At 46.1% G+C, this 25,990-nt stretch overlaps 3 protein-coding genes and 1 pseudogene across 4 annotated transcripts; all 4 read left to right on the top strand.

Moving 5' to 3' along the window:
- Positions 1–5,444: 5,444 nt before the first annotated feature.
- On the top strand, positions 5,445–6,475 carry LOC311345234 (dual specificity tyrosine-phosphorylation-regulated kinase 4-like; the record flags this gene model as incomplete). Its single annotated transcript, XM_084469608.1, has 4 exons — positions 5,445–5,588; positions 5,673–5,730; positions 5,857–5,953; positions 6,217–6,475. 4 exons carry the CDS (start codon positions 5,445–5,447, stop codon positions 6,473–6,475), a joined length of 558 nt encoding a protein of 185 aa, XP_084325734.1.
- Positions 6,476–6,866: 391 nt separating this feature from the next.
- Positions 6,867–8,532, top strand: LOC311345233 (dual specificity tyrosine-phosphorylation-regulated kinase 4-like; annotated as a pseudogene). The gene is made up of 5 exons: positions 6,867–7,015; positions 7,160–7,296; positions 7,455–7,667; positions 7,806–7,909; positions 8,432–8,532. The product of its transcript is annotated as a dual specificity tyrosine-phosphorylation-regulated kinase 4-like (transcript).
- A 7,606-nt stretch (positions 8,533–16,138) lies between these two features.
- LOC311344983 (transmembrane protein 179) lies at positions 16,139–19,848 on the top strand. Its single transcript, XM_084469342.1, has 4 exons — positions 16,139–16,618; positions 16,883–17,020; positions 17,627–17,705; positions 18,360–19,848. Exons 1-4 carry the CDS (start codon positions 16,296–16,298, stop codon positions 18,546–18,548), a joined length of 729 nt encoding a protein of 242 aa, XP_084325468.1. The 5' UTR covers positions 16,139–16,295; the 3' UTR covers positions 18,549–19,848.
- A 443-nt stretch (positions 19,849–20,291) lies between these two features.
- Positions 20,292–25,979, top strand: LOC311345041 (heterogeneous nuclear ribonucleoprotein U-like protein 2). Its single transcript, XM_084469403.1, has 11 exons — positions 20,292–21,080; positions 21,260–21,339; positions 21,530–21,799; positions 22,002–22,114; positions 22,293–22,559; positions 23,013–23,135; positions 23,260–23,361; positions 24,152–24,323; positions 24,815–25,054; positions 25,173–25,225; positions 25,859–25,979. Exons 1-11 carry the CDS (start codon positions 20,350–20,352, stop codon positions 25,934–25,936), a joined length of 2,229 nt encoding a protein of 742 aa, XP_084325529.1. The 5' UTR covers positions 20,292–20,349; the 3' UTR covers positions 25,937–25,979.
- Positions 25,980–25,990: the final 11 nt, after the last annotated feature.

The following is a 25,990-nucleotide window of genomic DNA, read 5'->3' as shown; positions in this document are numbered from 1 at the left end:
TAGTCCGCTAGTGTCCTACTTGTCCACATTACTTACAACATTTCAAATGAGACTCCCCACGATACGGTCGTATGTGTATAGTGCATACACATAGACATTCAATGCAAAGTGCTCAGTAAAGTCTACTGAGATCCTAACCAATGCGTCTTTCCTCCCTCAGGAGCCGATCAAAGGGAAGGACCCTCTGCCCCCGCTGGACTTAAAGTCTGCGGCGGTGACCAAGGCTCCTCTCCAGAAGGGGAAGACCCCCGTCCTTCCAGACAGCTCCAAGGCCCAGCAGAGAGCCCCCCGCCGTGCTGGTGACCTGGTCAGTGTACCTGCTGAACTAGTCCGCTAGTGTCCTACGTGTCCACATTACTTGCATCATTTCAAATCGTTAGCCTCATAGCATAGCCTAATTTTGTCCAAATTGGGATATCTAACCTAACTGTACCCTCCTAATGCTGCTGATTCAATGCGCCTCATTGGCTATAGCATAAGCCAATCAGAGTGCTCTTTTACACCTGTCCAATAGTAATTAGGGGCGAGGGAGGGCCGTCAGACCTGTCACGCAAACCTCTGCATCATTCGTAAGGAGATTTGATTCATGATGTATTAGTTGAGCTGGCGTTGACTGTACATAGTTCTCTGGTTTATGTTCTTTAAGTTCTTGTATGATTATTTGAAGTTGAAGTTCTACATAAATGTAAGATCATTTATTGGAGGAATATTTTGAGGGTTGTTTTATTTTAGCTCATGTTCTAAATATACATTTTCGGTCGCTGTATCAATGCACACAGAGTGTGTGTGTGTGTGTGTGTGTGTGTGTGTGTGTGTGTGTGTGTGTGTGTGTGTGTGTGTGTGTTTTGATACTTAAGTACAATTCATTTCAGATACTTTAAGACTTTTACTCAAGTAGTATTCAACTGGGTGACTTTTACCTTTATCAGAGTCATTTTCTGGGAAGATATCTGTACTTTTACTCGAGAATGGCTTTCGGGTACTTCTTTCACCACTAACACCACTTATTTACAAACTATAATTGACACTTTTTACTCCAACAAAGGCCCAATTACAAAACCTAGGGAAAATGAACAAATACTGTAGTTCTAGGCTGGTTTCCACAGACACATATTATACATAGAGTCGGGACAGACACTTAATTCATGGCTGGATGAGCGGTGAATTGTTAAGAAAGAGATACTCTGCCCTAGTGTAGTTGTTTTCTGGATGGCTCACAATGTTAGCGATTCAGGAGTTTTGACCCATTGGCTAATTCTGTCACAGCTGATTGTACTTTCTGTTTGCTTGTTGAGATTGAACGGCAAATAATTAACGTGCAATTCTTCCGTCTAATGAGAGGTCATTGCATTAGCCAGTGATGAATGATTGATAAAAACAACAAAAAGTCTTTTAATTCTAATTCAATTGACTTCAATGCAAAGTGCTCAGTAACGTCTACTGAGATCATAACCAATGCGTCTTTCCTCCCTCAGGAGCCGATCAAAGGGAAGGACCCTCTGCCCCCGCTGGACTTAAAGTCTGCGACGGTGAACAAGGCTCCTCTCCAGAAGAGGAAGACCCCCGTCCTTCAAGACAGCTCCAAGGCCCAGCAGAGAGCCCACTGCCATGCTGGTGACCTGGTCAGTGTACCTGCTGAACTAGTCCGCTAGTGTCCTACATGTCCACATTACTTGCATCATTTCAAATCGTTAGCCTCATAGCATAATAGCCTAATTTTGGCGAAATTGGGATATCTAACCTAACTGTACCCTCCTAATGCTGCTGATTCAATGCGCCTCATTGGCTATAGCATAAGCCAATCAGAGTGCTCTTTTACACCTGTCCAATAGTAATTAGGGGTGAGGGAGGGCCGTCAGACCTGTCACGCAAACCTCTGCGTCAGTCGTAAGGAGATTTGATTCATGATGTATTAGTTGAGCTGGTGTTGACTGTACATAGTTTGCTGGTTTATGTTCTTTAAGTTCTTGTATGATTATTTGAAGTTGAAGTTATACATAAATGTAAGATCATTTTATGGAGGAATATTTTGAGGGTTGTTTTATTTGAGCTCATGTTCTAAATATACATTTTCGGTCGCTGTATCAATGCACACAGAGCAAGCGTGTGTGTGTGTTGATACTTAAGTTTATTATCAGATACTTTAAGACTTTTACTCAAGTAGTATTCAACTGGGTGACTTTTACCTTTACCAGAGTCATTTTCTGGGACTATATCTGTACTTTTACTCAAGTATGGCTTTCAGGTACTTCTTTCACCACCACTAACACCGCTTAGTTACAAACTATAATTGACACTTGTTACTCCAACAAAGGCCCAATTACAAAACCTAGGGAAAATGAACAAATAGTTCTAGGCTGGTTTCCACAGACACATATTATACATAGAGTCGGGACGGACACTTAATTCATGGCTGGATGAGCGGTGAATTGTTAAGAAAGAGATACTCTGCCCTAGTGTATTTGTTTTCTGGATGCCTTACAATGCTAGCGATTTAGGAGTTTTGAACCATTGGCTAATTCTGTCACAGCTGATTGTACTTTATGTTTGCTTGTTGAAATTGAACGGCAAATCATTAATGTGCAATTCTTCCATCTAATGAGAGGTCACTGCATTAGCCCGTGATGAATGATTGATAAAAACACCAAAAAATATTTTAATTCTAATTCAAATGACTTCAATGCAAAGTGCTCAGTAAAGTCTACTGAGATCATAACCAATGCGTCTTTCCTCCCTCAGGAGCCGATCAAAGGGAAGGACCCTCTGCCCCCGCTGGACTTAAAGTCTGCGGCGGTGAACAAGGCTCCTCTCCAGAAGGGGAAGACCCCCGTCCTTCAAGACAGATCCAAGGCCCCCAGAGACATTTTCTGGGAAGATATCTGCACTTTTACTCAAGTATGGCTTTCGGGTACTTCTTCCACCACTTAGTTATAACCAATAATTGACACTCTCTTACTCCAACAAAGGCCCAATTACAAAACTGGGAAAATGATCAAATGGTTCTAGGCTGGTGTCCACAGACCCGTATTATACATAGAGTCGGGACAGACACTTAATTCATGGCTGGATGAGCGGTGAATTGTTAAGAAAGAGTTATACTCTGCCCCCTCTGCTGATTGTACTTTATGTTTGCTTGTTGAAATGGCAAATCATTAACGTGCAATTCTTCATCATTGATCGATAAAAACACCAAAAAGTGTTTTAATTCTAATTCAAATTACTTCAATGCAAAGTGCTCAGTAACGTCTACCGAGATCATAACCATTACGTCTTTCCTCCCTCAGGAGCTGATCAAAAGGAAGGACCCTCTGCCCCCGCTGGACTTAAAGTCTGCGGCGGTGAACAAGGCTCCTCTCCAGAAGGGGAAGACCCCCGTCCTTCCAGACAGCTCCAAGGCCCAGCAGAGAGCCCCCCGCCGTGCTGGTGACCTGGTCAGTGATCTGCTCCTTAAGTCACAATCGCTCTCTCATCTTCTCAATGGTACAAAAAGGATGTTCACTCTTCACTGTGTGTGTGTGTGTGTGTGTGTGTGTGTGTGTGTGTGTGTGTGTGTGTGTGTGTGTGTGTGTGTGTGTGTGTGTGTGTGTGTGTGTGTGTGTGTGCGCGCGCGCGCTTGTGATTTCTATCTTGGACCAAAAGCAGCAGAGAGTGAAGAAACAGAAGAAGAACCAGAGGTGTGATGGCCGATTGGCCACAGCAGGTAAACACACTAGTGGCAGAAATTGGCTAAGGGTTTACCATTTAATGTGCTGTAGGTAAGGTTACTGCTATTATTTGAATGCAAGTTGTTAGAAATGGCCCATCCATCAGCCATTAGTGAGTGAAACGCTTTGTGAGATTTGTGATCGGTTTCCTGTTCTTGTTGGGGATAATTTCAGGTTGTCTCTACCCTGATTGGTTTGGGGAATCCATCTTGTTCTCTCTCTTTTTCAACTCATGAAGAACAGGATGCCTGTCCCATTCAATCAGGCCATCACTTCCTGCTGAGCAACAAGGCCTCAACATGCTCTATGTGTCTCGTTTCTTTCCTTGCACACAGATGCCTTGATGGCCTACAGAAAATTCCTGACGCCATTTGAGCAGAGGGAAATCCTAAACTACAATGAGGTGTGGTACCTTGGCATAGGAGCAGAGAAGATCCAGCAGGAATGCACCTTCAGCCATGGTTATGATGACCGCCATAGACAATACACAATGGTAAATACTAACACGTGTCCTCTTGAGGGATCCTACCACAAACCCTTTCAGAGTAGAAGAATGGGCTTTGTTGGGTTCAGCGAGATGTATCTATATTTATTCACAGTTGGTTCTCTATGTTATGAATGTTTTTTTTTAAATGCAGGTTATCAAAGACCACATCGCCTACCGCTATGAGGTCCTGAAGCTGATGGGTCAAGGCAGCTTCGGTCGAGTCCTCAAGTGCAGGGACCACAAAACCCAGCAGCTGGTAGCCATGAAGGTCATTGGGAACGACCCAAGGTATCTTATCATGAATCAAGCTCAATGATAGAGTTCAATCGTTACATTAAACTAACATTTCATATGTTATCGTTCAAATTACATTCTGTCATCAATATGCCAATCTATATAATCCTAAACAATTACTATCCATGAACCTCAAACCAACCAATCAATAGTTATGAAGATGAGGCGATGGCAGAGGTGGAAATTCTGAAGCTGCTCAAAAAGAACGATAAGGATGGCGTGGCCAACGTCGTCCACATGAAGGAGCACTTCCACTTCCGTGACCATCTGTGCATCACCTTTGAACTCATGGGGTGGGTTTGGAAAACAAAAGCTTCATATCATGCCCAAGCATATAGAAATAAGACACCAACAACAAACAAGATGCTTGTAATTGATAGAATCAGTGACAATAACAATACAAATGTTGCTTCAAATATCGGTGCTTGACAAAGGCATTTTAAAGAGAGAAAGACCTAGGACAAAGCTTTATGAATCCTCTTAATGTGTAATCCTTCCAGAAAGAACCTCAATGAGGTAATCAAAGCGAGAAAGTTCAGAGGGCTGGGCACCTCTCAGCTGAGGAGCTATGCCATCTCTCTTGTGCAGTCTCTCCAGTTCCTCAGTAGGACCGGCATCATCCACTGTGACCTGAAACCGGTAGGAGCCTCATCATCATCTAAGTCCTCCATGTTGACACATTTAGTTAGAATATACACTTTATGCACATGTCTTTGGGATTTAATATCTATTTTCTGTTTAGGCAAACATCCTCGTATCAGTAGATGACTCAGAGGTCATAAAGGTGGCTGACTTTGGGGCAAGCCTTCTGGAGCATCATAGCAGTGAGTGTCTGGCCCTTTACCTTGACCAAAAAACACCCATCTTTAAAGGTAGCTATTTCTTTCTGAAGATACTGTTCATTTGAATGATGAACCTTGTCCTTCTCCACAGCCACTCTTGCCCAGACACTGATCTACATGTCCCCGGAAGCTATTCTGATTAAGGCCTACAGCAAGGCCTTTGACATGTGGAGTCTGGGCTGTATCTTAGCCGAGCTGAAGACAGGCAAGGTCCTGTTTGACGTGTATGATGAGTGGGAGCTGCTGCAGGAAATGACGATGGTAAGGAATACCTAGTACGGTTAGCTTTAATATCTCCACACCCTACTGTTATTCTAATGGGTTGGTGTTTGTGCTCTGTTGAAGCTGCTGGGTGTTCCCCCAAAGAGTATGCTTGCTGCCCCGCTTCAGGAATTGCTCTCTGGTGAGTAGAAACTAAACTATCCTCAAGTTGTCCCTCCAGTGACACGACACAATATCCTTGGCCTCTTGGTTGTTGTGTACTTCAGTTGTTGTTGTTGTGTAATGTTGTTGTGTGACGTTAATGAAGGTCCAAGAAGCAACAGACACAGTACCAGGCAGTGTCTGTCTATGGCCCTGGACACGAAGGACGAACTCTTCCTTGACTTTATCCAGAGCTGTCTCGAGTAAGTGCACCTCCACTCTGACCCAAGTGTGAAGTTTGATACGGTCCCCAAGTCCTCCCTCATGTATTAATTCCAACATGTGATATGTTAAGTTGTTCTGAGGAGATACAAAGCAGTCTTGGTGGTTGTAGCACTAGAACCAGGGTCAGGTCGTGACCATTGGCGGGAAATGATTTAGCGCATATTTAAGGAAACAATGTCTTCCACGTTCAGCGTGTTGCAGATATGTTGATCCCTGTTCTTGTTGATCTGGCAATGTTAAGATACGAGCCGGAGAAGCGCATGACCCCGGATGAGGCCATGTACCATCCCTGGATTGTGAGTCTCCAGAGTCCCAGCTCCAATGTGGACTCTTCTCCTGACCAGTCCACTAACTGGGAACACATGGAGGACTTTACCAGCGACTTCATCCCATCCACCTCCGGAGTAGGACCCAGACCGGTCGGAGCCAGAGGCAGGAGGAGGGAGGGGGCGCTGAATAAAGCCGGTACCACCCTCATGGGGTCATGCACCGTTACGTGAGCCCCCGAAGTGAGTCATTGTTCATTTTTGTGTTGTTACAATGACCAACCGTTTTGTCCATACAATGTTTGATCTGATATTGGATGAAAAAAACACATTTGAGACACAAAACTTTGAAGTCCAAGGATATGGCAAAACATTTGACTCCAATGACGTTGCTGCAAGGACATTTTCAGAACAACTCTAGGTTACCATCTCATCATCAACCTTGAGACGAGTTAAGACTTAGAGACCACAGCACCTTCTAAACCCTTTTGCTGAGACACAGCATTAAAACCTTCATGAAGAAACTGATGCCTGTCCCTTTCATCAGGCCATCACTTCCTGCTGAGGAACAAGGCCTCAACATGCTCCCTGTGTCTCGTTTCTTTCCCTGCACACAGCACCTTTGATGGCCTTCGGAAAACACCTGACACTGTTTGAGCAGAGGGGAATCAAACAGTAAAGGAGGTGTGGTACCGTGGCATAGCTGCAGAAAAGGTCCAGGATACATTCCCCCTCCACCATGGTTATGATGACATCGAGGGACACTACACGATGGTAAATACTAACACGTGTCCTCCTGAGGGATCCTACCACAAACCCTTTCAGAGTAGAAGAATTGGCTTTGTTGGGTTCAGCAAGATGTATCTATATTTATTCACAGTTGGTTCTCTATGTTATGAATGGGTTTTTTAAATGCAGATTATCAAAGACCACATCGCCTACCGCTATGAGGTCCTGGAGCTGATGGGTCAAGGCAGCTTCGGTCGAATCTTCAAGTGCAAGAACCACAAACCCCAGCAGCTGGTAGCCATGAAGGTCATTGGGAACAACAAAAGGTATCTTATCACGGATCAAGCTCAATGATAGAGTGCAATAGTTACATTAAACTAACATTTCATATTTTATTATTCAAATTACATTCTGTCATCAATATGCAAAACCATATAATCCTAAACAATTACTTTCCATGAACCTCAAACCAACCAATCAACAGGTATGCAGATGAGGCGATGGCAGAGGTGGAAATTCTGAAGCTGCTCAAAAAGAACGATAAGGATGGCGTGGCCAACGTCATCCACATGAAGGAGCACCTCCACTTCCGTGACCATCTGTGCATCACCTTTGAACTCATGGGGTGGGTTTGGAAAAAAAAAGCTTCATATCATGCCCACTCATATAGAAATAAGACACCAACAACAAACAAGATGTTTGTAATTGATAGAATCAGTGCCAATAACAATACAAATGTTGCTTCAAATATCGGTGCTTGACAAAGGCATTAGGTTAAAGAGAGAAAGACCTAGGACAAAGCTTTATGAATCCTCTTAATGTGTTATCCTTCCAGAAGGAACCTGTATGAGGTGATGAACGAGAGAGAGTTCAGAGGGCTGGGCACCTCTCAGCTGAGGAGCCATGCCATCTCTCTTGTGCAGTTTCTCCAGTTCCTCTGTAGGCATCATCCACTGTGACCTGAAACCGGTAGGAGCCTCATCATCATCTAAGTCCTCCATGTTGACACATTTAGTTAGAATATACACTTCATGCACATGTCTTTGGGATTCAATGTCTATTTTCTGTTTAGGAGAACATCCTCATATCAGAAGATGACTCAGAGGTCATAAAGGTGGCTGACTTTGGGGCAACCCTTCTGGAACATCGTAGCAGTGAGTGTCTGGCCTTTTACCTTGACCGAAAAACACCCCTCTTTAAAGGTAGCACTTTCTTACTGAAGCTACTGTTCATTTGAATGATGAACCTTGTCTGGTGTGCGTGTTCTGTTGAAGCTGCTGGGTGTTCCCCCAAAGGGTATGCTGAAGGAAACCCCGCTTCAGGACTTGCTCTCTGGTGAGTAGAAACTAAACCAGTCTCAAGTTATCCTCCCAGTGACATGACAAAATGTCCTTGGCCTCTTGGTTGTTGTGTACTTCAGGTGTTGTTGTTGTGTGATGTTGTTGTGTGACGTTAATGCAGGTCCAAGAACCAGCAGACGCACAACCAGGCAGTGTCTGTCTATGGCCCTGGACATGGAGGACCAACTCTTCCTTGACTTCATCCAGAGCTGTATCGCGTAAGTTGTTATGAGGAGATATAAAGTAGTCTTGGAGGTTGTAGCACAGGGTCAGGTCGTGACCATTGGTGGGAAATGATTTTGCACATATATAAGGAAATAATGTCTTCCACACTCAGCGTGTTGCAGCTATGTTGATGCATGTACTTGTTGATGCGGCAATGTTAACACATGAGCCGGCGAAGCGCATGCTGAGGCCATGCAGCATCCGTGGATTCTGGAGCACTTCCAGAGTCCCAGCTCCAGTGCGTACTCTTCTCCTCACCAGTCCACTAACTGGGAACATGGTGGGCTCCATGTGGACTACCAACAACGCAGCCCAGCCCAGTCCCAGGACATGTATCGTAACATGAGCCCCCCCAAGTGAGTCATTGTTCATTTTTGTGTCGTTATAAGGTCCAACATTTTTGTCCATACAATGTTTGATCTGATATTGGATACAAAAAAGACATTGGAGACACAAAGCTTTGAAGTCCAAGGACATAAAAAGAAAAGAAAAAAAAGAAAAGAAAAACATACATTCAGACTCCAAAGTTGTTGCTGACATACCCCAACCCTAGTTTACCATCTCATCATCAACCTTGAGACGAGTTAAGACTTAAAAAGACCACAGCACCTTCTAAACCCTTTTCAGTGAGAAATAGCATTAAAACCGTCATGAAGAAACAGATGCCTGTCCCTTTGATCAGGCCATCACTTCCTTCTGAGCAACAAGGCCTCAACATGCTCCCTGTGTCTCATTTCTTTCCCTGCACACAGATGCCTCGATGGTCTTCAGAAAACACCTGACACTGTTTGAGCGGAGGGCAATCAATCAAAGGGGAATCATTGGTATCAATGGCATGGTAAATACTAACACGTGTCCTCCTGAGGGATCCTACCACAAACCCTTTCAGAGTAGAAGAATGGGCTTTGTTGGGTTCAGCGAGATGTATCTATATTTATTCACAGTTGGTTCTCTATGTTATGAATGGGTTTTTTAAATGCAGGTTATCAAAGACCACATCGCCTACCGCTATGAGGTCCTGGAGCTGATGGGTCAAGGCAGCTACGGTCGAGTCCTCAAGTGCAGGGACCACAAAACCCAGCAGCTGGTAGCCATGAAGGTCATTGGGAACAACCAAAGGTATCTTATCACGGATCAAGCTCAATGATAGAGTGCAATCGTTACATTAAACTAACATTTCATATTTTATCATTCAAATTACATTCTGTCATCAATATGCAAAACCATATAATCCTAAACAATTACTTTCCATGAACCTCAAACCAACCAATCAATCGGTTTGCAGATGAGGCGATGGCAGAGGTGGAAATTCTGGAGCTGATCCAGAAGAACGATGAGCATGGTGTGGCCAACGTCGTCCACATGAAGGAGCACTTCCACTTCCGTTACCAAATGGACACACATGAACATGTGTGGAGAATGTGTGGAGAATATCCTGCCCCAAATGGATCATGATACCTCCTGCCATCTCGGTACCTCTGGAGGTCAGAGACAGGCGACTGGTGGGTGGAGGCCGTGGAATCGACACCCAGCTTGCCTGACAATGAATGGGTCATTGTCAGACGGAGCTGCTGATGATGCAGAGACGGTGGCGAATCGACGACAGAGACTCGACGCTACCCGAAATGTCCACAGGAGAGACAAACTGAAGAAAAACCTCACGCCCACCTGGACGTTGAGGTTAAGAAGCAGCTCCTCCCAAAGAGGAGCTGCACCATTTGTTCACAGACTGAGTGTTACTGGGGGTTAGGGTTAACCCTTACTAGGTGAAGGAACACTCTCTGGTGGTTCCTGTTGTTCAGGGCCTGATCATTCGAGAAGGGTCCAGCCTCAGCTGGACACTTTTATTACTCCCTTCTTTTGCTTTATTTGTGGCATGTTTTATTTTATAATTCCTTTTCATTTTTAATGCCAATAAATCTGTTTTCATACTGTGCCTACAATGTTCAAAAGTAAATTGTTTAAGAGAAATTATTTTAATTTGTGTCTTTATTGAAAACATCCAGTGGGAAAAATCTCCAAGCATTTTAGCACTAAACAATAACTATTGCATTACCTGACAGGGGATTAAAGCTAATCTTCAAACGTGGAGTCCCTAGAATATAGAACATATGGATATCATAACATTGTTCAAATGCCAAATACAAAAACGTAAATGTTTCACGCAATCAATCGACATGCCATCAAAGAGGGGAAATGGAATACTAATATGGAGATATGTCCAATGCTGTCATGAACGATCATCCATGTTGTAAAGTTCGCTATCTAGCGATTAGTATAGTATAGCGCATAGGTCCGTGTACGAAGTATAATTCATTTACAGTTGTTCACGTTGTATAATGAAACAGGCCAGTTTAGGGGGTATTGCCTAATTTCATTGTCCGAGACGTGCAATGCAATTTAGCGCGCCAAAGCGTTAGCTTGTTCGATTATCCAAGTTGTACAATGATATTTGAACAAGGAAGTCGAGAGGCGGAAACAGAGACAGCTCGCCTTAGAAGTAAAAGTGCGTTTTGAAGCGTGAATTTAATTTAAGGAGAGCTAAACGAAATAAATAAACAAATAGCCTAAATAATAGGGTGACCAGGGGGGTATTCCATCAAAGTCGCTAACGAAAGCGGCGATTAGTTGATTAAGCCTGGTTAGAATTAGCGCCAACTTCCACTTGAGGCTAAAGCCGTTCCATCAACGCAGTTCAGCCGCGCCTTGCTCAGGTTAGTTCAAACCAGGCTCACGTTATCCTGGATTACGCGCGTTCACGAGATATGTAACCAGCCCAGAACCGTGAATGTCGAATCATGGATCAAATGTCCGAAAAGGATCGAGCGGGATCTTTTCCAGCGGCGAACAGAAGCTGCTTGTGGAGGTCTATGAGGAGTACACGCAGGTGCGTCATTTCCACCGGGGACGCCGGGGACATGTCCCCATCATCCGACTAGTGGCAAGGGCACTTCAGCGTCAGTCACTGACGGCAAAGGGATCCTTTGGCGCCCCCTGCAGACGGAGAAGGGATTAAATTCACTACAATGTAATGCCATCCCGTCGATGTTTGACGTTCAGACCGGCTGCTCCAGCAGCCCATTCACTCCTGTATTAACCCGACTACGGCTCTAGTAGACGTTGTGAGCATCTTTCCTATTGATTAGGATTGGATTTATGTGAAAATGGCGGACATACTTTATAATAACATGGTTGCTATGGACGCTGAACCCAGCAGCTCGCGTGCCGTTTAAATCATGGCTATAAATGTTTGTCTTTGCTGATTATGTTATTTTATGTAACCGTGTAATGATGTTGACTGATGTGTACTACACGGACCGTACACGGACCCGCATATTAGCGATTTTGTTGTTATGCTTGTTATAAAGAAAATGTCAGTGCTAAATTGAAACGTACGGTGGCCGAGAAGGGTCACAACACATGCAAATGCCACAACACATGCATATACCGAAAACACCTGCAAATTCAGAAAACACTTTCATCGATTACACAACACGTGCGCTGCAAATTCCAAAACACATGCAAATTCAGAAAAACACCTGCAAACTCAGAAAACACCTGCATTGATTTCACAACACATGCGTTGCAAATATTCACAACACGAGCAAATAGGGAAACGAACTGCAAGTAATGACAACGGAAATGTTTCCGGGGGGACCATAATCAGTGACGGACCCATATCCGGTTGGCGGTTCTATTCGAACGTCTTCAGTCATTGGATTGTGCTACAAGAGGTACGTGTTTCTCTTTTATTATGACAGACTTGTCGATGTGCTCTGATAACAATTATCTCACATCGGCACATCGACAAGTCTGTCATAAAAGAGAAACACGTACCTATTGTAGCACAATCCAATCATAGATATATATACTGACTAGATATCGCCTGAGCTGTGCTGTTCAGTGGAACATATACGTCAATGCCGCCGCCATCTTGCCGCGGGGTAACCACCCAACTGAATGAATAAATGTCGATGGGACAGAGGTCCTTTCCCAGTCAAAATCACTCTAAAACGCAATTTTTTTTAATACTTTTTTTTTTTTTTACTATCATTACACGTCTGACCTATGTCAGAAACCAACCCGCTTGAATATTGCCTTAAAATAAGGCGTTCAGACCAAAGATTCGCGACGCAACTGCTTGCAACTCGCAACTCCTTGCGACGAGACGGGCTGAGACGTTCTAAAAACGGGGCAGTTCACACTGCTGCACCGGGCGGCGACGGCAGGTGGTCTCCCTAGCAACTGAACGCTCTGGCACAGCTGAGAGCCGCATCAGCATCACTTCCATCCTGCTAAAAAGTAACCTAACTTAGGTTTGCGATTAGTTTTATTTTTATTTTGGTTGAGAGTAGGCTAGAGTTGCTGTGTTTCGCCATTCTCCACTACTACTGCATTATAGTAATTCGCTGGAGCTTAGATCCCGCTAGTTGGATACATTGCATTCTTTCGTAGTGGCGACTTCTCTACTGCAAGGGAAGCTCGGCTTCACCTATAATTTCGAAAATTAAATGGTCAGATATATACTGTTGTGTTAACATTTCATTGATTAAAAATGCGTTAGAACACGTCCATCTCGAAGACGAGTTCGTTCAGAATCAGCTGCTTATCGTAGGTCGACTGACTCGATTTCCTTCTCATACACTTACGTGTTTAATTTGCGTGTGTTTAGACAGATGGGCGCGCACACACACGCGCACCAAGCATCACCGGCATTCATTCATTCTTTTAAACACTCACTCGCGGTAAAACTATGTTTTCTCACGATCAAATACTCATAAAGTAATGGGCTTGTACACAATGTCTGGGTCAAGAACATATGTGTTTGCTGTAGCCTACGGTGTTTGCAGATGCATTGATTTAAAAGTACAACTTACCGCAGCTGTTCTTTCCAAATAATTTAACTAATCATTTAGGCCTACCCTAAAACTATATTTTGTTTTGGAAGCCTGGAATATAGGCCTACTTTGCTCGAATGTATTATTGTTATTATTATTATTTTAACGCATGGCATAGCCTACTATACTTCATTCATGTTCATTCATGCAGCCCTATGGAAAAAAAGCACCACGTATCATTTGCGCCGGTGTCGTGCCAGAAGTTGATTTTTGCCAGAAACTGATTTCCGGTCCGCGGGAGCGCGCACGGTCTGTTAAAGTTGTGTTTCTGCCTCAAAATGGCTTGATATCACTCAGCAAAGTAATACTGACAAGATTTGATGTCAACCAGTGCTTGAATAATGTGTAAAGGGCCATTACAGGGCCATTACAATGTAAAAATCAGCGGACCGGAAATCAGTTTCTGGCAAAAATCAACTTCTGGCACGTCGTGCCAGAAGTAGATTTTTTGCCAGAAACTGATTTCCGGTCCGCGGGAGCGCGCACTGTCTGTTAAAGTTGTGTTTCTGCCTCAAAATGGCTTGATATCACTCAGCAAAGTAATACTGACAAGATTTGATATCAACCAGTGCTTGAATAATGTGTAAAGGGCCATTACAATGTAAAAATCAGCGGACCGGAAATCAGTTTAGAACTGGCAAAAATCAACTTCTGGCACAACACCGGAACACGCCTCTGCTTTTCGCCGACACGCCTCTCCAGGCGCAAGTGTAGTGGTGCCTGGTTGCTGCGGGGGGAAATCAGCTTTGCGCCGGGTGCAAACTAGCAACGACACATGCGTCGGTGTAGAAAGTCAATTGCGCCGGGCGCAAGATAGGGCCCTTCTTCTGTTTGGCGCACATGGCTAATTTGCATACGCGCACCGGACTGTCGGAATGGGAGAACGTCGGACTGGCAGCATGTACCAAACACCGTAGGCTACAGCAAACACATATGTTCTTGACCCAGACATTGTGTACAAGCCCATTACTTTATGAGTATTTGATCGTGAGAAAACATAGTTTTACCGCGAGTGAGTGTTTAAAAGAATGAATGAATGCGGGTGATGCTTGGTGCGCGTGTGTGTGCGCGCCCATCTGTCTAAACACACGCAAATTAAACACGTAAGTGTATGAGAAGGAAATCGAGTCAGTCGACCTACGATAAGCAGCTGATTCTGAACGAACTCGTCTTCGAGATGGACGTGTTCTAACGCATTTTTAATCAATGAAATGTTAACAACAGTATATCTGACCATTTAATTTTCGAAATTATAGGTGAAGCCGAGCTTCCCTTGCAGTAGAGAAGTCGCCACTACGAAAGAAGGCAATGTATCCAACTAGCGGGATCTAAGCTCCAGCGAATTACTACAATGCAGTAGTAGTGGAGAATGGCGAAACACAGCAACTCTAGCCTAGCCTGATGCATCAGCCGCTTACTTCATTACATTTCATATAGCGTCTGAACACGAGCCGTAGAGATTCGTTTGCTTCCGGGAGGCGGTTGCTTCCGTTTGCTTCGACTAATCGCTGCTGCTTGGCGGTGACGTATGCTATGCGTTTATTTATTTCCGTTTATTATGTCCTGGTCATCACTAACGCCAAGCTGGCCTGCTGTTACACCCAGTATCCCTGCCTCCTTAATCTGGTCTTCTATCAGGGCAAGCAGGGGGGACACAACGATGACAATAGGGTTAGCATTAGCGTTTGGCTTGCATAATGTCTTCGCCACTAACGGGGCCAGCTGGTAAATTAAACTTTTCCCAAACCCGGTAGGAAGAAGTCCAAAAACGTCTTTGCCCTCCAAAAAATTCGTCAAACATGCTTCTTGTTCTGGCTTTAAGTCTTCAATATCCGGAATAGTTTCAAGCACAGAGCGTATAGCTTCGCCGACATCCATCTCGTCAACTGTTATCGCCCGTCATCGCCACATCTGCTCGCTGATTGGTCCGTCCGCTCTGGCGGACGGAGCAAACCGAAACGCATTGCTAGTTCCCTGACTATATGGTTGAGGCAAATTAAATTTGCCGGAACCAGTAGGCGGCGCTAGCCTGGCTAACTCTAGCCTACTCTCAACCAAAAGAGTTTTTCTGAATTTGCAGGTGTTTTTCTGAATTTGCAGGTGTTTTCTGAATATGCATGTGTTTTGGAATTTGCAGCGCACGTGTTGTGTAATCGATGAAAGTTTTTTCTTAATTTGCAGGTGTTTTCGGTATTATGCATGTGTTGTGGCATTTGCATGTGTTGTGACCCTTCTCGGCCACCGTAGAAACGGCATAATGTGAAAGTCGGCAAACTTTACAACATGGGTGATGGTTCATGATAATGCTGGTGATGTGATAATAGTCCATGTCCCATTTCACCCCTTTGATGGCTTTATCATTATGCTGTTTCCATTTAGCATAGACATTTTCTTTATAACAAGCATAACCACAAAATCGCTACTTTGCGCTAATCCATCACCATCGAGGGCTCGACGATACGAATTCAATAGCCTACATTTATTATGGAAACCGGCCAGTTGTTCCACTTCCTTACGGGCCAAACAGACATCAATGTTGCCAGATTGGCCCAGATTTCTCGCCCAATCTTGCAACGCTGACTACAGCCAGTGGAAGAGGAAATCTGGCACCAATCTGGCAACACTGTCAGCGCTGCGTCCGGACCCTGCGTCACAGCAGGGCGTCTCCGTGCCCTCCAGTAGTAACGGGGCGTTGGATAATAACAGATCGGACGCTAGTTGTATGCCCACTCGTTGGCCTAAACTACTCCATGTTTTAAAAAAAGACCGAGGAAATTAACGTGGACCTTTGGTCGCGTTTAACGCCATTGGATAGGTTAAACATTCAATTTTTAAGGGTTTTACTAGTATCTTCCCCAGAACATGGAGCTGGATCGACGGCTGTTGTTGGCTCACTGCACAGCCCACACCCTGTTGGTGGTGGCGGGGCTCCTGGTGGTCGTCCCCCTGGCTCTGAACGGCTCCGCGTTCAAAGGGCGTTGTGCTCTGTTCTCTACGGGATACTGGAGGACTGAGAACCGCAGTGAGCTGACGGGACAGCCCGGGGATGTGTCCCATCTGGTGGTGCAGCAGTGGGGCCCGCCGGCCGCCTGTCAGTTCGCCACGTTTGTGGGGATCTTCACGGTGTTGTACGGCGCCGCGCAGGGCTGGAGATGCCTCTTCTATCTCCATGGACGGCATGACGAGTGAGTGACTGTGTTTGTACACAAACAACGTCCTGCATTCGAGATGGACACTTTCTTGTATGGCCCCGCCTTAGTTACTGTTATTATTATGATCATTACTGTCATTACTATTGAATATAGCTTTGTGCACTGCTTACGATATGAAGTTAAAATGTAAGTAAATAATAGTTTCAGTGTCTGCAGGTTAGTTAAGGTTATATCATATGGTATCCTATATGGTTGTGCTATACACTTGTACTTACTACGTTTGTGTCTCGTCCCTAGCACGCTGATGTCCTCCTTCCTGACCGTGCTCCTCAGCCTGTGTTTTCTGTTCCTCTCCGGGGGGGCCAGCTTCACGCTGTCCCTGGGGCTGGCCTCCTGGTGCGACACGGTCACAGATGGCAATATGCGGCCCTACAGGTGGGTCCGCTGGTGGGGCTCCACTTGGCTGGATTTCAGCTTTTGATTGTATGAGTTAATGTCGATAGTAAGGTGATGGTAACCACGCATATAGGTTAAGAATGAGTTTTGTCAGATGAAAAGGGAAGAGAGGGTTGGATGTAGTTTATTCATCTTAGATGGTGAATAAGGGTTGTTCCTTCCTATCCAAGTTATTGTTTATAGTGTTGGGTTTAATGTGAATGAACAAAGGTATATTTCATACACACACGGTCAAGGGCCATGAACCCCAGTAGTTGGACGTGTATGGATGCATTGACCTGCTCTGTAGAAGTTAACACATCATGTGAGAGCCTGTTTTCCAGTCCTCCAGGGGAAAGAAAAGAGAAAACAAAATAAACATTATAGCTGATTAAATGATGCAAGGCCCTGCCTAACTGACCACATTAGACTGCCACGATTGTTCCTGGCAATCTAGTCAAAACACCAGCACACATGACCACACACTGGATTTCATTCTTCTACACACAACACTGGAAGCTAGTCTGCTTGCCGTTGTGGTTTGTGTTGACGTGCTGACATTATGTTTGGTTTATGTGTGTGTGTTTCTTTGTTGCCTTCACACAGCTGTGCAGAGTCTCAGTCCATCCCCTTCTACCTGGACGTGGACACCTCCTCCTTCTACACAGACCTCACACTGGCGCAGGTAGGGGCATGGATCACACACACACACACACACACACAACAAGCATGCACACATGCACACACATGCACCATACAACCAATTGTGGTAAAAACACAGATAAGTTTGATATTAAAAAGTTAATATCATAGTGTATTTATTTATTTCAGGCTCTTCCTAACAGTAAACCTTACATTGTAAAAATGACTTAAATAATTTGTTCTTACTGTTTAAAAAATCACATTGATTTTTTTAACTGAAATGTATTTTTAACTGAAAGTAGGTCACAATCACCGTAGCAACGGGCACAATCCATGTTTTTAACAGATCCATTTCCATGGGAGTGTTTTGCCTTGAGTTACTAGTCCTCACCTCACCAACACCCCCATCTGACCCCTGTCTGACCTCCGTCTGACCCCTGTCTGACCCCTGTCTGACCCCCTGTCTGTTCCCCGTCTGACCCCTGTCTGACCCCCGTCTGACCCCCGTCTGACCCCGTGTCTGACCCCTGTCTGACCCCGTCTGACCCTCTGTCTGACCCTCTGTCTGACCCTTGTCTGACCCCCTGTCTGACCCCATGTCTGACCTCCGTCTGACCCCTGTCTGACCCCGTGTCTGACCCCATGTCTGACCTCCGTCTGACCCCTGTCTGACCCCGTGTCTGACCCCTGTCCCCAGGCGTCCCTGTGGTTCGTGACGGCTCTGTGGCTGGCCCAGTCCATCCTGTCCTTCCTGCGGCTGTACCACTCCCACAGCCAGCACATCAGCGGGCCCTGTCTGCCCCGCGAGAAGGAGCTGCTGCTGGCCCGCTCTCTCTCAGACGGCTGCGCCACGCCTCCACACGCGTCCTCCACCATCTTTGTCTGATCGCAACCAAAAAATCTTTTAGTTTACCGCACTCATCTCGAAATGGTTCGAAGAATTACTAAAACATTTAGGTCAACGCCTTTTTTCTATGAGTAAGTTTCATCTGTTTTTCTTTTGAGGATTTTCTTTCAGCTTAAATAGTGGTCCCAGTGCTGAAATCGTGTTGCCAAAGATTTTTATCAAATTGCTGACAGCAAACAAATATAACCATTACAATAAGGGGCACTGTAGTGGTTATAAAGACTGCTTTTGTGTGCTAGGAATATGTATTACTGCATGAGTACTTAAGTAGAAAAGATATGTCTATTTTCTTACAGGGGACTTTTTTTCGAAACCATTAGAAACAAACGATCACATTGCAGATCTCTGGTCTAGAGACGGTCCTACTTAAAAACATGGTACTGCCAGGCCTAAGCAGAACACTGCTACTGGGAGAAGATCTGGCATAAAGGGATTAGAATCGGGAAAGAAGGAAAGGTTGTATTCCTTGATCTAATGATCACACAGTGTTATCCAGGCGCTACAGCTTGCCATGCGATTATAATTGTACTTTGTTTGTTTTATTTACGTGAGTTACGTTTACATATCCCGCAGCAAATGCTACCTGTGACCCTGGACTTGTTTCAAGTCCAAAGATTCGGTTTGGTTCATGTTCAGTCTGTCCAACCTGCATGGCTGTCATTATTCTGATAGGATATTTATGTGTTTATGCGTATTGCATTGCGGCACTCTCACCTGAACGTGTGTCATTTGGGAGAATACACTTTTAATCCTGGAGGTTATACTCTGGTGTTGCACTGAAGCTCTTTAATGGTGAAGCATGTGGCAGCATGGTGTGAGCCAGCCGCTATATTCAGACAGGTTGACCGTGTGACTGCTTGAGCATGCGGACTTGAACGTTGCACATTGTGTGATTGTGTGCATTATTGTGTTTTTTTCTCTTGTTCTCTCTCACTCTCTACTTGTGAAGATTCTGTGTATGATGCCGTCGACATGGAGGCAGCTTCTCACGGGGCGTAACGTGAAGCGTTTATCTCAAACTCTGTTCAAATCGGCCAGGACTCCGGTCTGGTCAGAGCTCGGCGTGTTTAGCAACAGAGCTATGAGTGACCAGGTACGGTTTGAAGGCTGAGAGAGATTTGTGTGGAGCCCAGAGGGGTGTGGACGATTTGAGTGGTGGTTTCTAACCCTCACATGTAGTCGTTGGACCCCAGCAGCTGTAATGACATGTAGACGATGGATAACAAAGTCTGAAGGAAAGACGGATGAGACTGGATTGATGTGGAGCTTATGTTTTTTATGGCCACTTATACCATTTCTGTGTTTCAATTCTTGTTTTGTTTTTCTATTTATTCAATAAATACTTGATTGTTATGAATTCCTCATTTCTTGTACTATGTTGAATTGTTTGCTTACAAAAATCAAATCATAAAATTAGGCCTCATGTCAATTTACATATACATTTCATGTTTGTAAAATAATTATATACATAGTAGTTCAGAGGAGGACGTTCCGATATGATTAATCTCCCTTTGTGAAAGCGTTGGGGGCGGAGAAGCACAATAGATTAACATGTGTTGAGATTCAGAAAGTCCTCACAGTCACCCACTCTCCACACCGATAGGGGGCAGTGTTACACCCTTCCAATAAATATAGAACCAGAAATACTACAACGAAGAACAGCTCAACCAATCACATCCTCAGGTCCCATATTGAATCTGTACCCGTGTTGTTTTGGTTCAGGTTTCGTACAGTTTTCGTTTTTATACAAAAAGAAAGAATCGCACACACATGTTGATCAATGACCGACGGAATAACTCCATCTATAAAAATGAAACTCTCGGATATCAAAAAGTGCAAAGTGCCAGAACTGCGATCCAAACTCAAAGAACTGGGACTGGACCCCAAGGGGCTCAGGGCTGAACTTATCGGGCGGCTGTGGTCCGCGCTGGAGGCAGGACTTCAGATCGGTCTCCCATCGAACCAGAGCGACCGAGACAGCAGAACTAATGCCTGCAAGGTGGAGGTCGGAACACACAATGAAATCCCAACATCGTCTTTGGAAACGGAGACTCACAACATTGATGTCACGTCGACCTCAGCCCCCGTCGCCACCATGACGTCCTCTTACATCTCCTGCTCGATCAGAGAGTACGCAGACACCGCCACTCAGACAGACACCGCCACTCAGACAGACACGTGTAGCTCCATCATGTCAACACGACCAGTGGACCACCACTCCACGGTCGGGGAGGGGGGGCTTTCAGCGGAGCGACAGGTTTCCACCGCTCCGACTCCCGTGCTCGAAGAAGAACCGGCACAGGGTCAGACATCACCACACGTCCATGACAGTGAATTCAGATTAGCAGATTCGAGCCAGGTCCCTGTTTCTCGAGACACGGAGGAGGAGGAGGAAGAGTCCCAGAGCTGGCATGGAGAGGAGGGACGCACCGGGATGGCCGGTGACTCGACCCGGTGGGGAGAGATGGGGAGGGCTTTCTACGAATTCAAAGAGGAGATCCGCTACAAAAGGTGACGACATATATCGCCCTGGACGCTGTGTGTTTATATCTGTGAGGTGTTTAGTGCAGACCAACAGGAGCTCATCGTTGCATGACGTCATCATCACTATTGATCTATTATTGATTCTGCTTGAGAGTCTGAGCATCGCTGACGATTGACACTAAACGTCCTCTCTAACCCACTTTAAGAGCCAAATTCACACCGCCTACCTATCAGACAGAACGAGAAGTTGTGGAAGAGGAGAACGAAAGTGTCAGAATAGATACGTGTAAGTATTTTGAACCATCATCCCGCCTTCATATTAGTTTCAGGTTACCATTTATTCATTATGGGTATTATTGGGTATACAGCCGGTCATAGGACATAATCAACTCCAATCAAGGGTCGTTTTCTTGATTGAGGTTAAGGTTTGAATAGTGTTATTTTCATAGCATGTTTTTCTTTACCGGCCCCAACAGACGCCAGTGACCTCCACTTTGAGACGGACCCCGACCGCAGCAGCGGCCGCCCTCTGTTCCCGGGCCGCTTCCCCCTGCTCTGGTCGGGCTGCAGGCTGACCCACGGCCTGCGGGGGGGCACCAGGGCCAGCTTCGAGGTGAGGCTGGAGGGGAAGGCCCACGCCCCAGCCGCTGCCTTCCCCTCCAGCGGGCTGGCCGGAGCGGAGCCACGGCCGGACGCACTCCGTCTGAGGGTGGGCTGGGCACCGGACAACAAGGCCTTGCCGCTGGGTATGGAGTGGAACCCTGCCAGACAGATGTTTGACATGTGATAGGCTTTAGCACAGATGTGTTGGAGAAAGGTCAAAATGAAAATTTCCACGAATGAAAGTGTAGTTATTGGTTTCATGAATAGTTGCCTTCAGAAATGTTAACGGATTCAAAATATTGTTTTCTTTCTATATTTTCACTAAACTGTCTCCATCCTCGCCAGGTGAGGAGGAGCTGTCTTACGCCTACGATGGGCGGGGCAGGAAGGTTTCCGGGGGTAGGGAGGAGGAGTTTGGCGAACCACTCTCAGACGGCGATATCATTGGCTGTTACCTAGTGAGTGACACCTGTCTGCTATCTGATGCGTTCCAACGCACCAACTCCTCCTATACATTTGCTTGTTATTTTAAACCATGCTTGATTCTGACACCACACAATTTTCTGAGATTTGAAGTGTGTGTGTGTGTGTGTGTGTGTGTGTGCGCGTTCATTCGTCATGTGTGCACGACCGTAGGTGTTTTCCACAGACGGCTCGGCAGAGATGTCCTTCCATAGGAACGGGCGTCCGATGGGCGTGGCCTTCAGTCTGGGCCCCTCGGTGCTGGGGATCCGTGCGCTGTTCCCCCATGTCCTCTGCCGGGGCTGCTCTGTCAGGTTCAGGCTGGACCCCGCCGGGGGCCCCTGGTACCCTGGGCCCCCCGGGGACACCCCCCTGGTGGCTCTGCCGGTGGCCGAAAGGGTGCGGGCCCCTGCAGGCCCCTGCTCCAGAGCAGAGTGTGAGGTGAGGCGTTCATAGCAGAGTTGTGAGGTGAGGCGTTCATAGCAGAGTTGTGAGGTGAGGCGTTCATAGCAGAGTTGTGAGGTGAGGCGTTCAAAGCAGAGTTGTGAGGTGAGGCGTTCATAGCAGAGTGTGGAGGGGGTTCCTCTCTGAACCCAGATCTGTCTGATTATTCAGCAGTTCGGTGCATCGTGGTCATGATTAAATCCATCAACATGGTGATTTCATACACTGAATAGACTGATGTGACTGGAACAAATGACGGCTGTGTTGTAATCCTTTCATACACAGCCATACAACAAGGAAAAAAAGCTTTATTCTTTTTTTTGTTTTGTAGAAAAGCTGTCACATGTAAAGCAGCCTTTAATCAATTGTCATACTCAACATTGAGCCTAGAAACATGCAATTACATTTTTTTCTCCCTGCCTTTCTGTTTGTTCCTCCCCCTTCTGCCAGGTGATCATGATGGTGGGTCTGCCTGGTTCTGGGAAGAGCCACTGGGCCAGGATCCTCATGGAGCAGCAGCCGGAGAAACGATACCAGCTCCTGGGCACGGAGACGCTCACAGCCAGCATGATCGTCAGTTCATCCTGACTCGACACACTCCCCCATCTAAGCCATTACGAAATCAATATTTCCTGCAGTGTACTTATCCAAGTGTGTGTGTGTGTGTGTGTGTGTGTGTGTGTGTGTGTGTGTGTAGGGTGAGGGTCAGAAGGAGAGGAAGTGGCAGCAGGCCTCTCAGTGTTTGACTGAGCTGATCAAGATGGCTGCACGCAAACCAGGAAACTACATCCTGGACCAGGTGAACCTCCAAGATTAAAACCGTATCGATTGTCCACCGCGTTAGTGTTATTAGATGAGTGAAGTCAGCACTTATTTAGCCGATAGTTGCTTGGTTAATTCCCTTGTTGCATTCCCTCTGTCTATTGTCAAGCAACCAAAAGTAAAATGCGTGCAATCATCAGGATGATGATGATGATGATGATGATATCATCAGAAATACAGTCTAGACATTGCTAATGTGGTAAATGACTATTCTAGCTGGAAACGGCTGATTTTTCATGGGATATCTACATAGGTGTACATTTCCAGCTTCACTCCTGTGTTCTTTTGGTAGATTGTTTAGCTCATCGTGTTAAAGGCTTATTGATGATTAGAAAACCCTTGTCCAAGTATGTTTGCACAGCTGAAAACTGTTGAATAAAAGGGTGAGTTTTCATGTGGGTGACCCCAAACTTTTGAACAGTGGTGTATTTTTGAGGTCAGCGCAGTGTTGACCTCCACCGTCTCTCCTCTCTCCCCCTCCTCTCCTCTGGTCTCTCCTCTCTCCCCCTCCTCTCCTCTGGTCTCTCCTCTCTCCCCCTCCTCTCCTCTGTTCTCTCCTCTCCTCTCTCCCCCTCCTAATCTCCGGTCTCTCCTCCTGTCTCTCCTCTCTCCCCCTCCTCTCCTCCTGTCTCTCCTCTCTCCCGCTCCTCTCCTCTGGTCTCTGCTCTCTCTTTCCCGCTCCTCTCCTCTGGTCTCTGCTCTCTCTCTCTCTCGCTCCTCTCCTCTGGTCTCTCTCTTCTCGCCCCCACTCCTCTCCTCCTCCTCAGCTCAACGTCTTCGTCTCGGCGCGGCACCACAAGCTCCAGCTGTTCGCAGGCTTCCGGCGGCAGGTGGTGGCGGTGGTCTTCCCGCCCGCAGAGGAGTGGAGGAGACGTCTCGCGCTGCGGCAGGCCCAGGGTGGCGAGCGGATCCCAGACACGGCCCTCCTCAAACTCAAAGGTTCAAACCGCTGTTTTAAGAAAATGGTCCACGTGGTTCCTGTCGTGGTTCCCTCTCTGGCGGCCTGGTCCAGAGATGCTGCTGCCCTGAAATGCTTCACATGCAACAAGGGCACTTATAACTAGCTTATAGCAAGGTTAAATGACTAAATCCTTCACAAACGCCCTTTTGGTTCTTTGCAGAGGGCTTGCCGGCCTGATTTATTTTAATCTGTGAAATGATTGAGATAGCAGAGGAAATCTGAGCAGGATAGGAGACTTCACATCCAATGATTACAAGGAGTAACAATTTTGCATACCTGGCAAGACAAACCGATGTAATGAATGACAGTACATCTGTCATTACATCATTACTCAACCAAAGCAGTTATTTTGTAATCGGTTACAAATCGGTTGTGCCGCTAACAAATGCAAAAAAAGAAAACTAACTAGGGGTGTCAGAGAGTAAGGCTCCTAATGAGATGTGTACACGCCCTCTCCCCCGCCCCTCAGTGAGCTACAGCCTGCCCCAGCCCCAGGGGGCGGGGCTCCCCCAGGGGGCGGGGCTCCCCCAGGAGCTGCGCTTCGTGGAGCTGCCCCAGGAGGAGGCGCAGGCGCTCCTCCACACCTACAGAGAGGAGGCCCGGCGCCTGTTGCCCCCCGTCCCTCCACCACAGAGGAGAGCCCGCGTCCGAAAGAACAGAGCCTTCTGCCCGCCCCCTTCCCACGGCCACCAATGGAAGAGGAGATACGGTGAGTGACAGAGAGTGGGAAGACCTGTTCAGGTGTTGCCTTGAGTGCTCAGTGATGTGTTTGTGTTGCAATGCAAACAAAGTAACATGTATGTATGTATGTATGTATGTTTTTCTAGTGGGAAGTCAAAACGTGTTCAACAGGCAAGCCTGGGGCCCACAGCCCATATATGTAAGTCCAGTGTCATCATTGCAGCACTCGACATTTTAAACTGAACACAAGTAGAGCTGGGGTGTGTAGGTGTGGCTGAGCCACAAGCTCATCTCATGTGAAACTCCTATGAAAGAAAATTCCTATCTGCCTCACCCACCACTTTTCTCTCACCTTGCTTTAACAACATGATCACACACTAGGAGAAACCTTTTCCCAGAGTTTAATGCTGTAGAGTAGACTAGTCAGCTAACTGACTATAAAGTATCTAGCTTATGGCTAGTTTATTGTAAGATTTGCACATAAAGATACATGGCGCTGGTGCTCCATGTTGCCACGTAGGAGATCTTTCTGTGTGTGTGTGTGTGTGTGTGTGTTGAGCAACAGGTGTGTAGCCTCACCCAGCCCCAGAGTCCAATCAGGACTCGGCCCCCGTGAGGCTGCCTAAACCAGCCATCATCCACACACACTTCCACACACTCCCACCCTGGTTAACATTACACTAGTTGGTTCAGAACCCAACAAGGTGGAAATTGATTATCCTGTCTCGGTCATTGTGCAATTAAGCACAACACGAAGCCCCCTTTCAAACCAACAAGGTTTTGAAGTGTCTGAAATACTCATCTTTGGATTCTATTGTGCTTCAAATTGCAGTGGAACTCCAGTCATCCAGGCCATGGGTCCTACTACAACACAGCTCTGGGCTACAGTGGTTACCAGGGTCACTGGTGATAGCCACCCCCCCCTCCCCTCCCCACAACACTAAGTCCCCTGGATTCATATCAG

The sequence above is a fragment of the Micromesistius poutassou genome (assembly GCF_964030765.1).
Source record: "Micromesistius poutassou genome assembly, chromosome: 6".
Lineage (NCBI taxonomy): Eukaryota > Metazoa > Chordata > Actinopteri > Gadiformes > Gadidae > Micromesistius > Micromesistius poutassou.
Note: the sequence above shows the minus strand (reverse complement) of the source record. Positions and strands in the feature narration are given on the sequence as shown.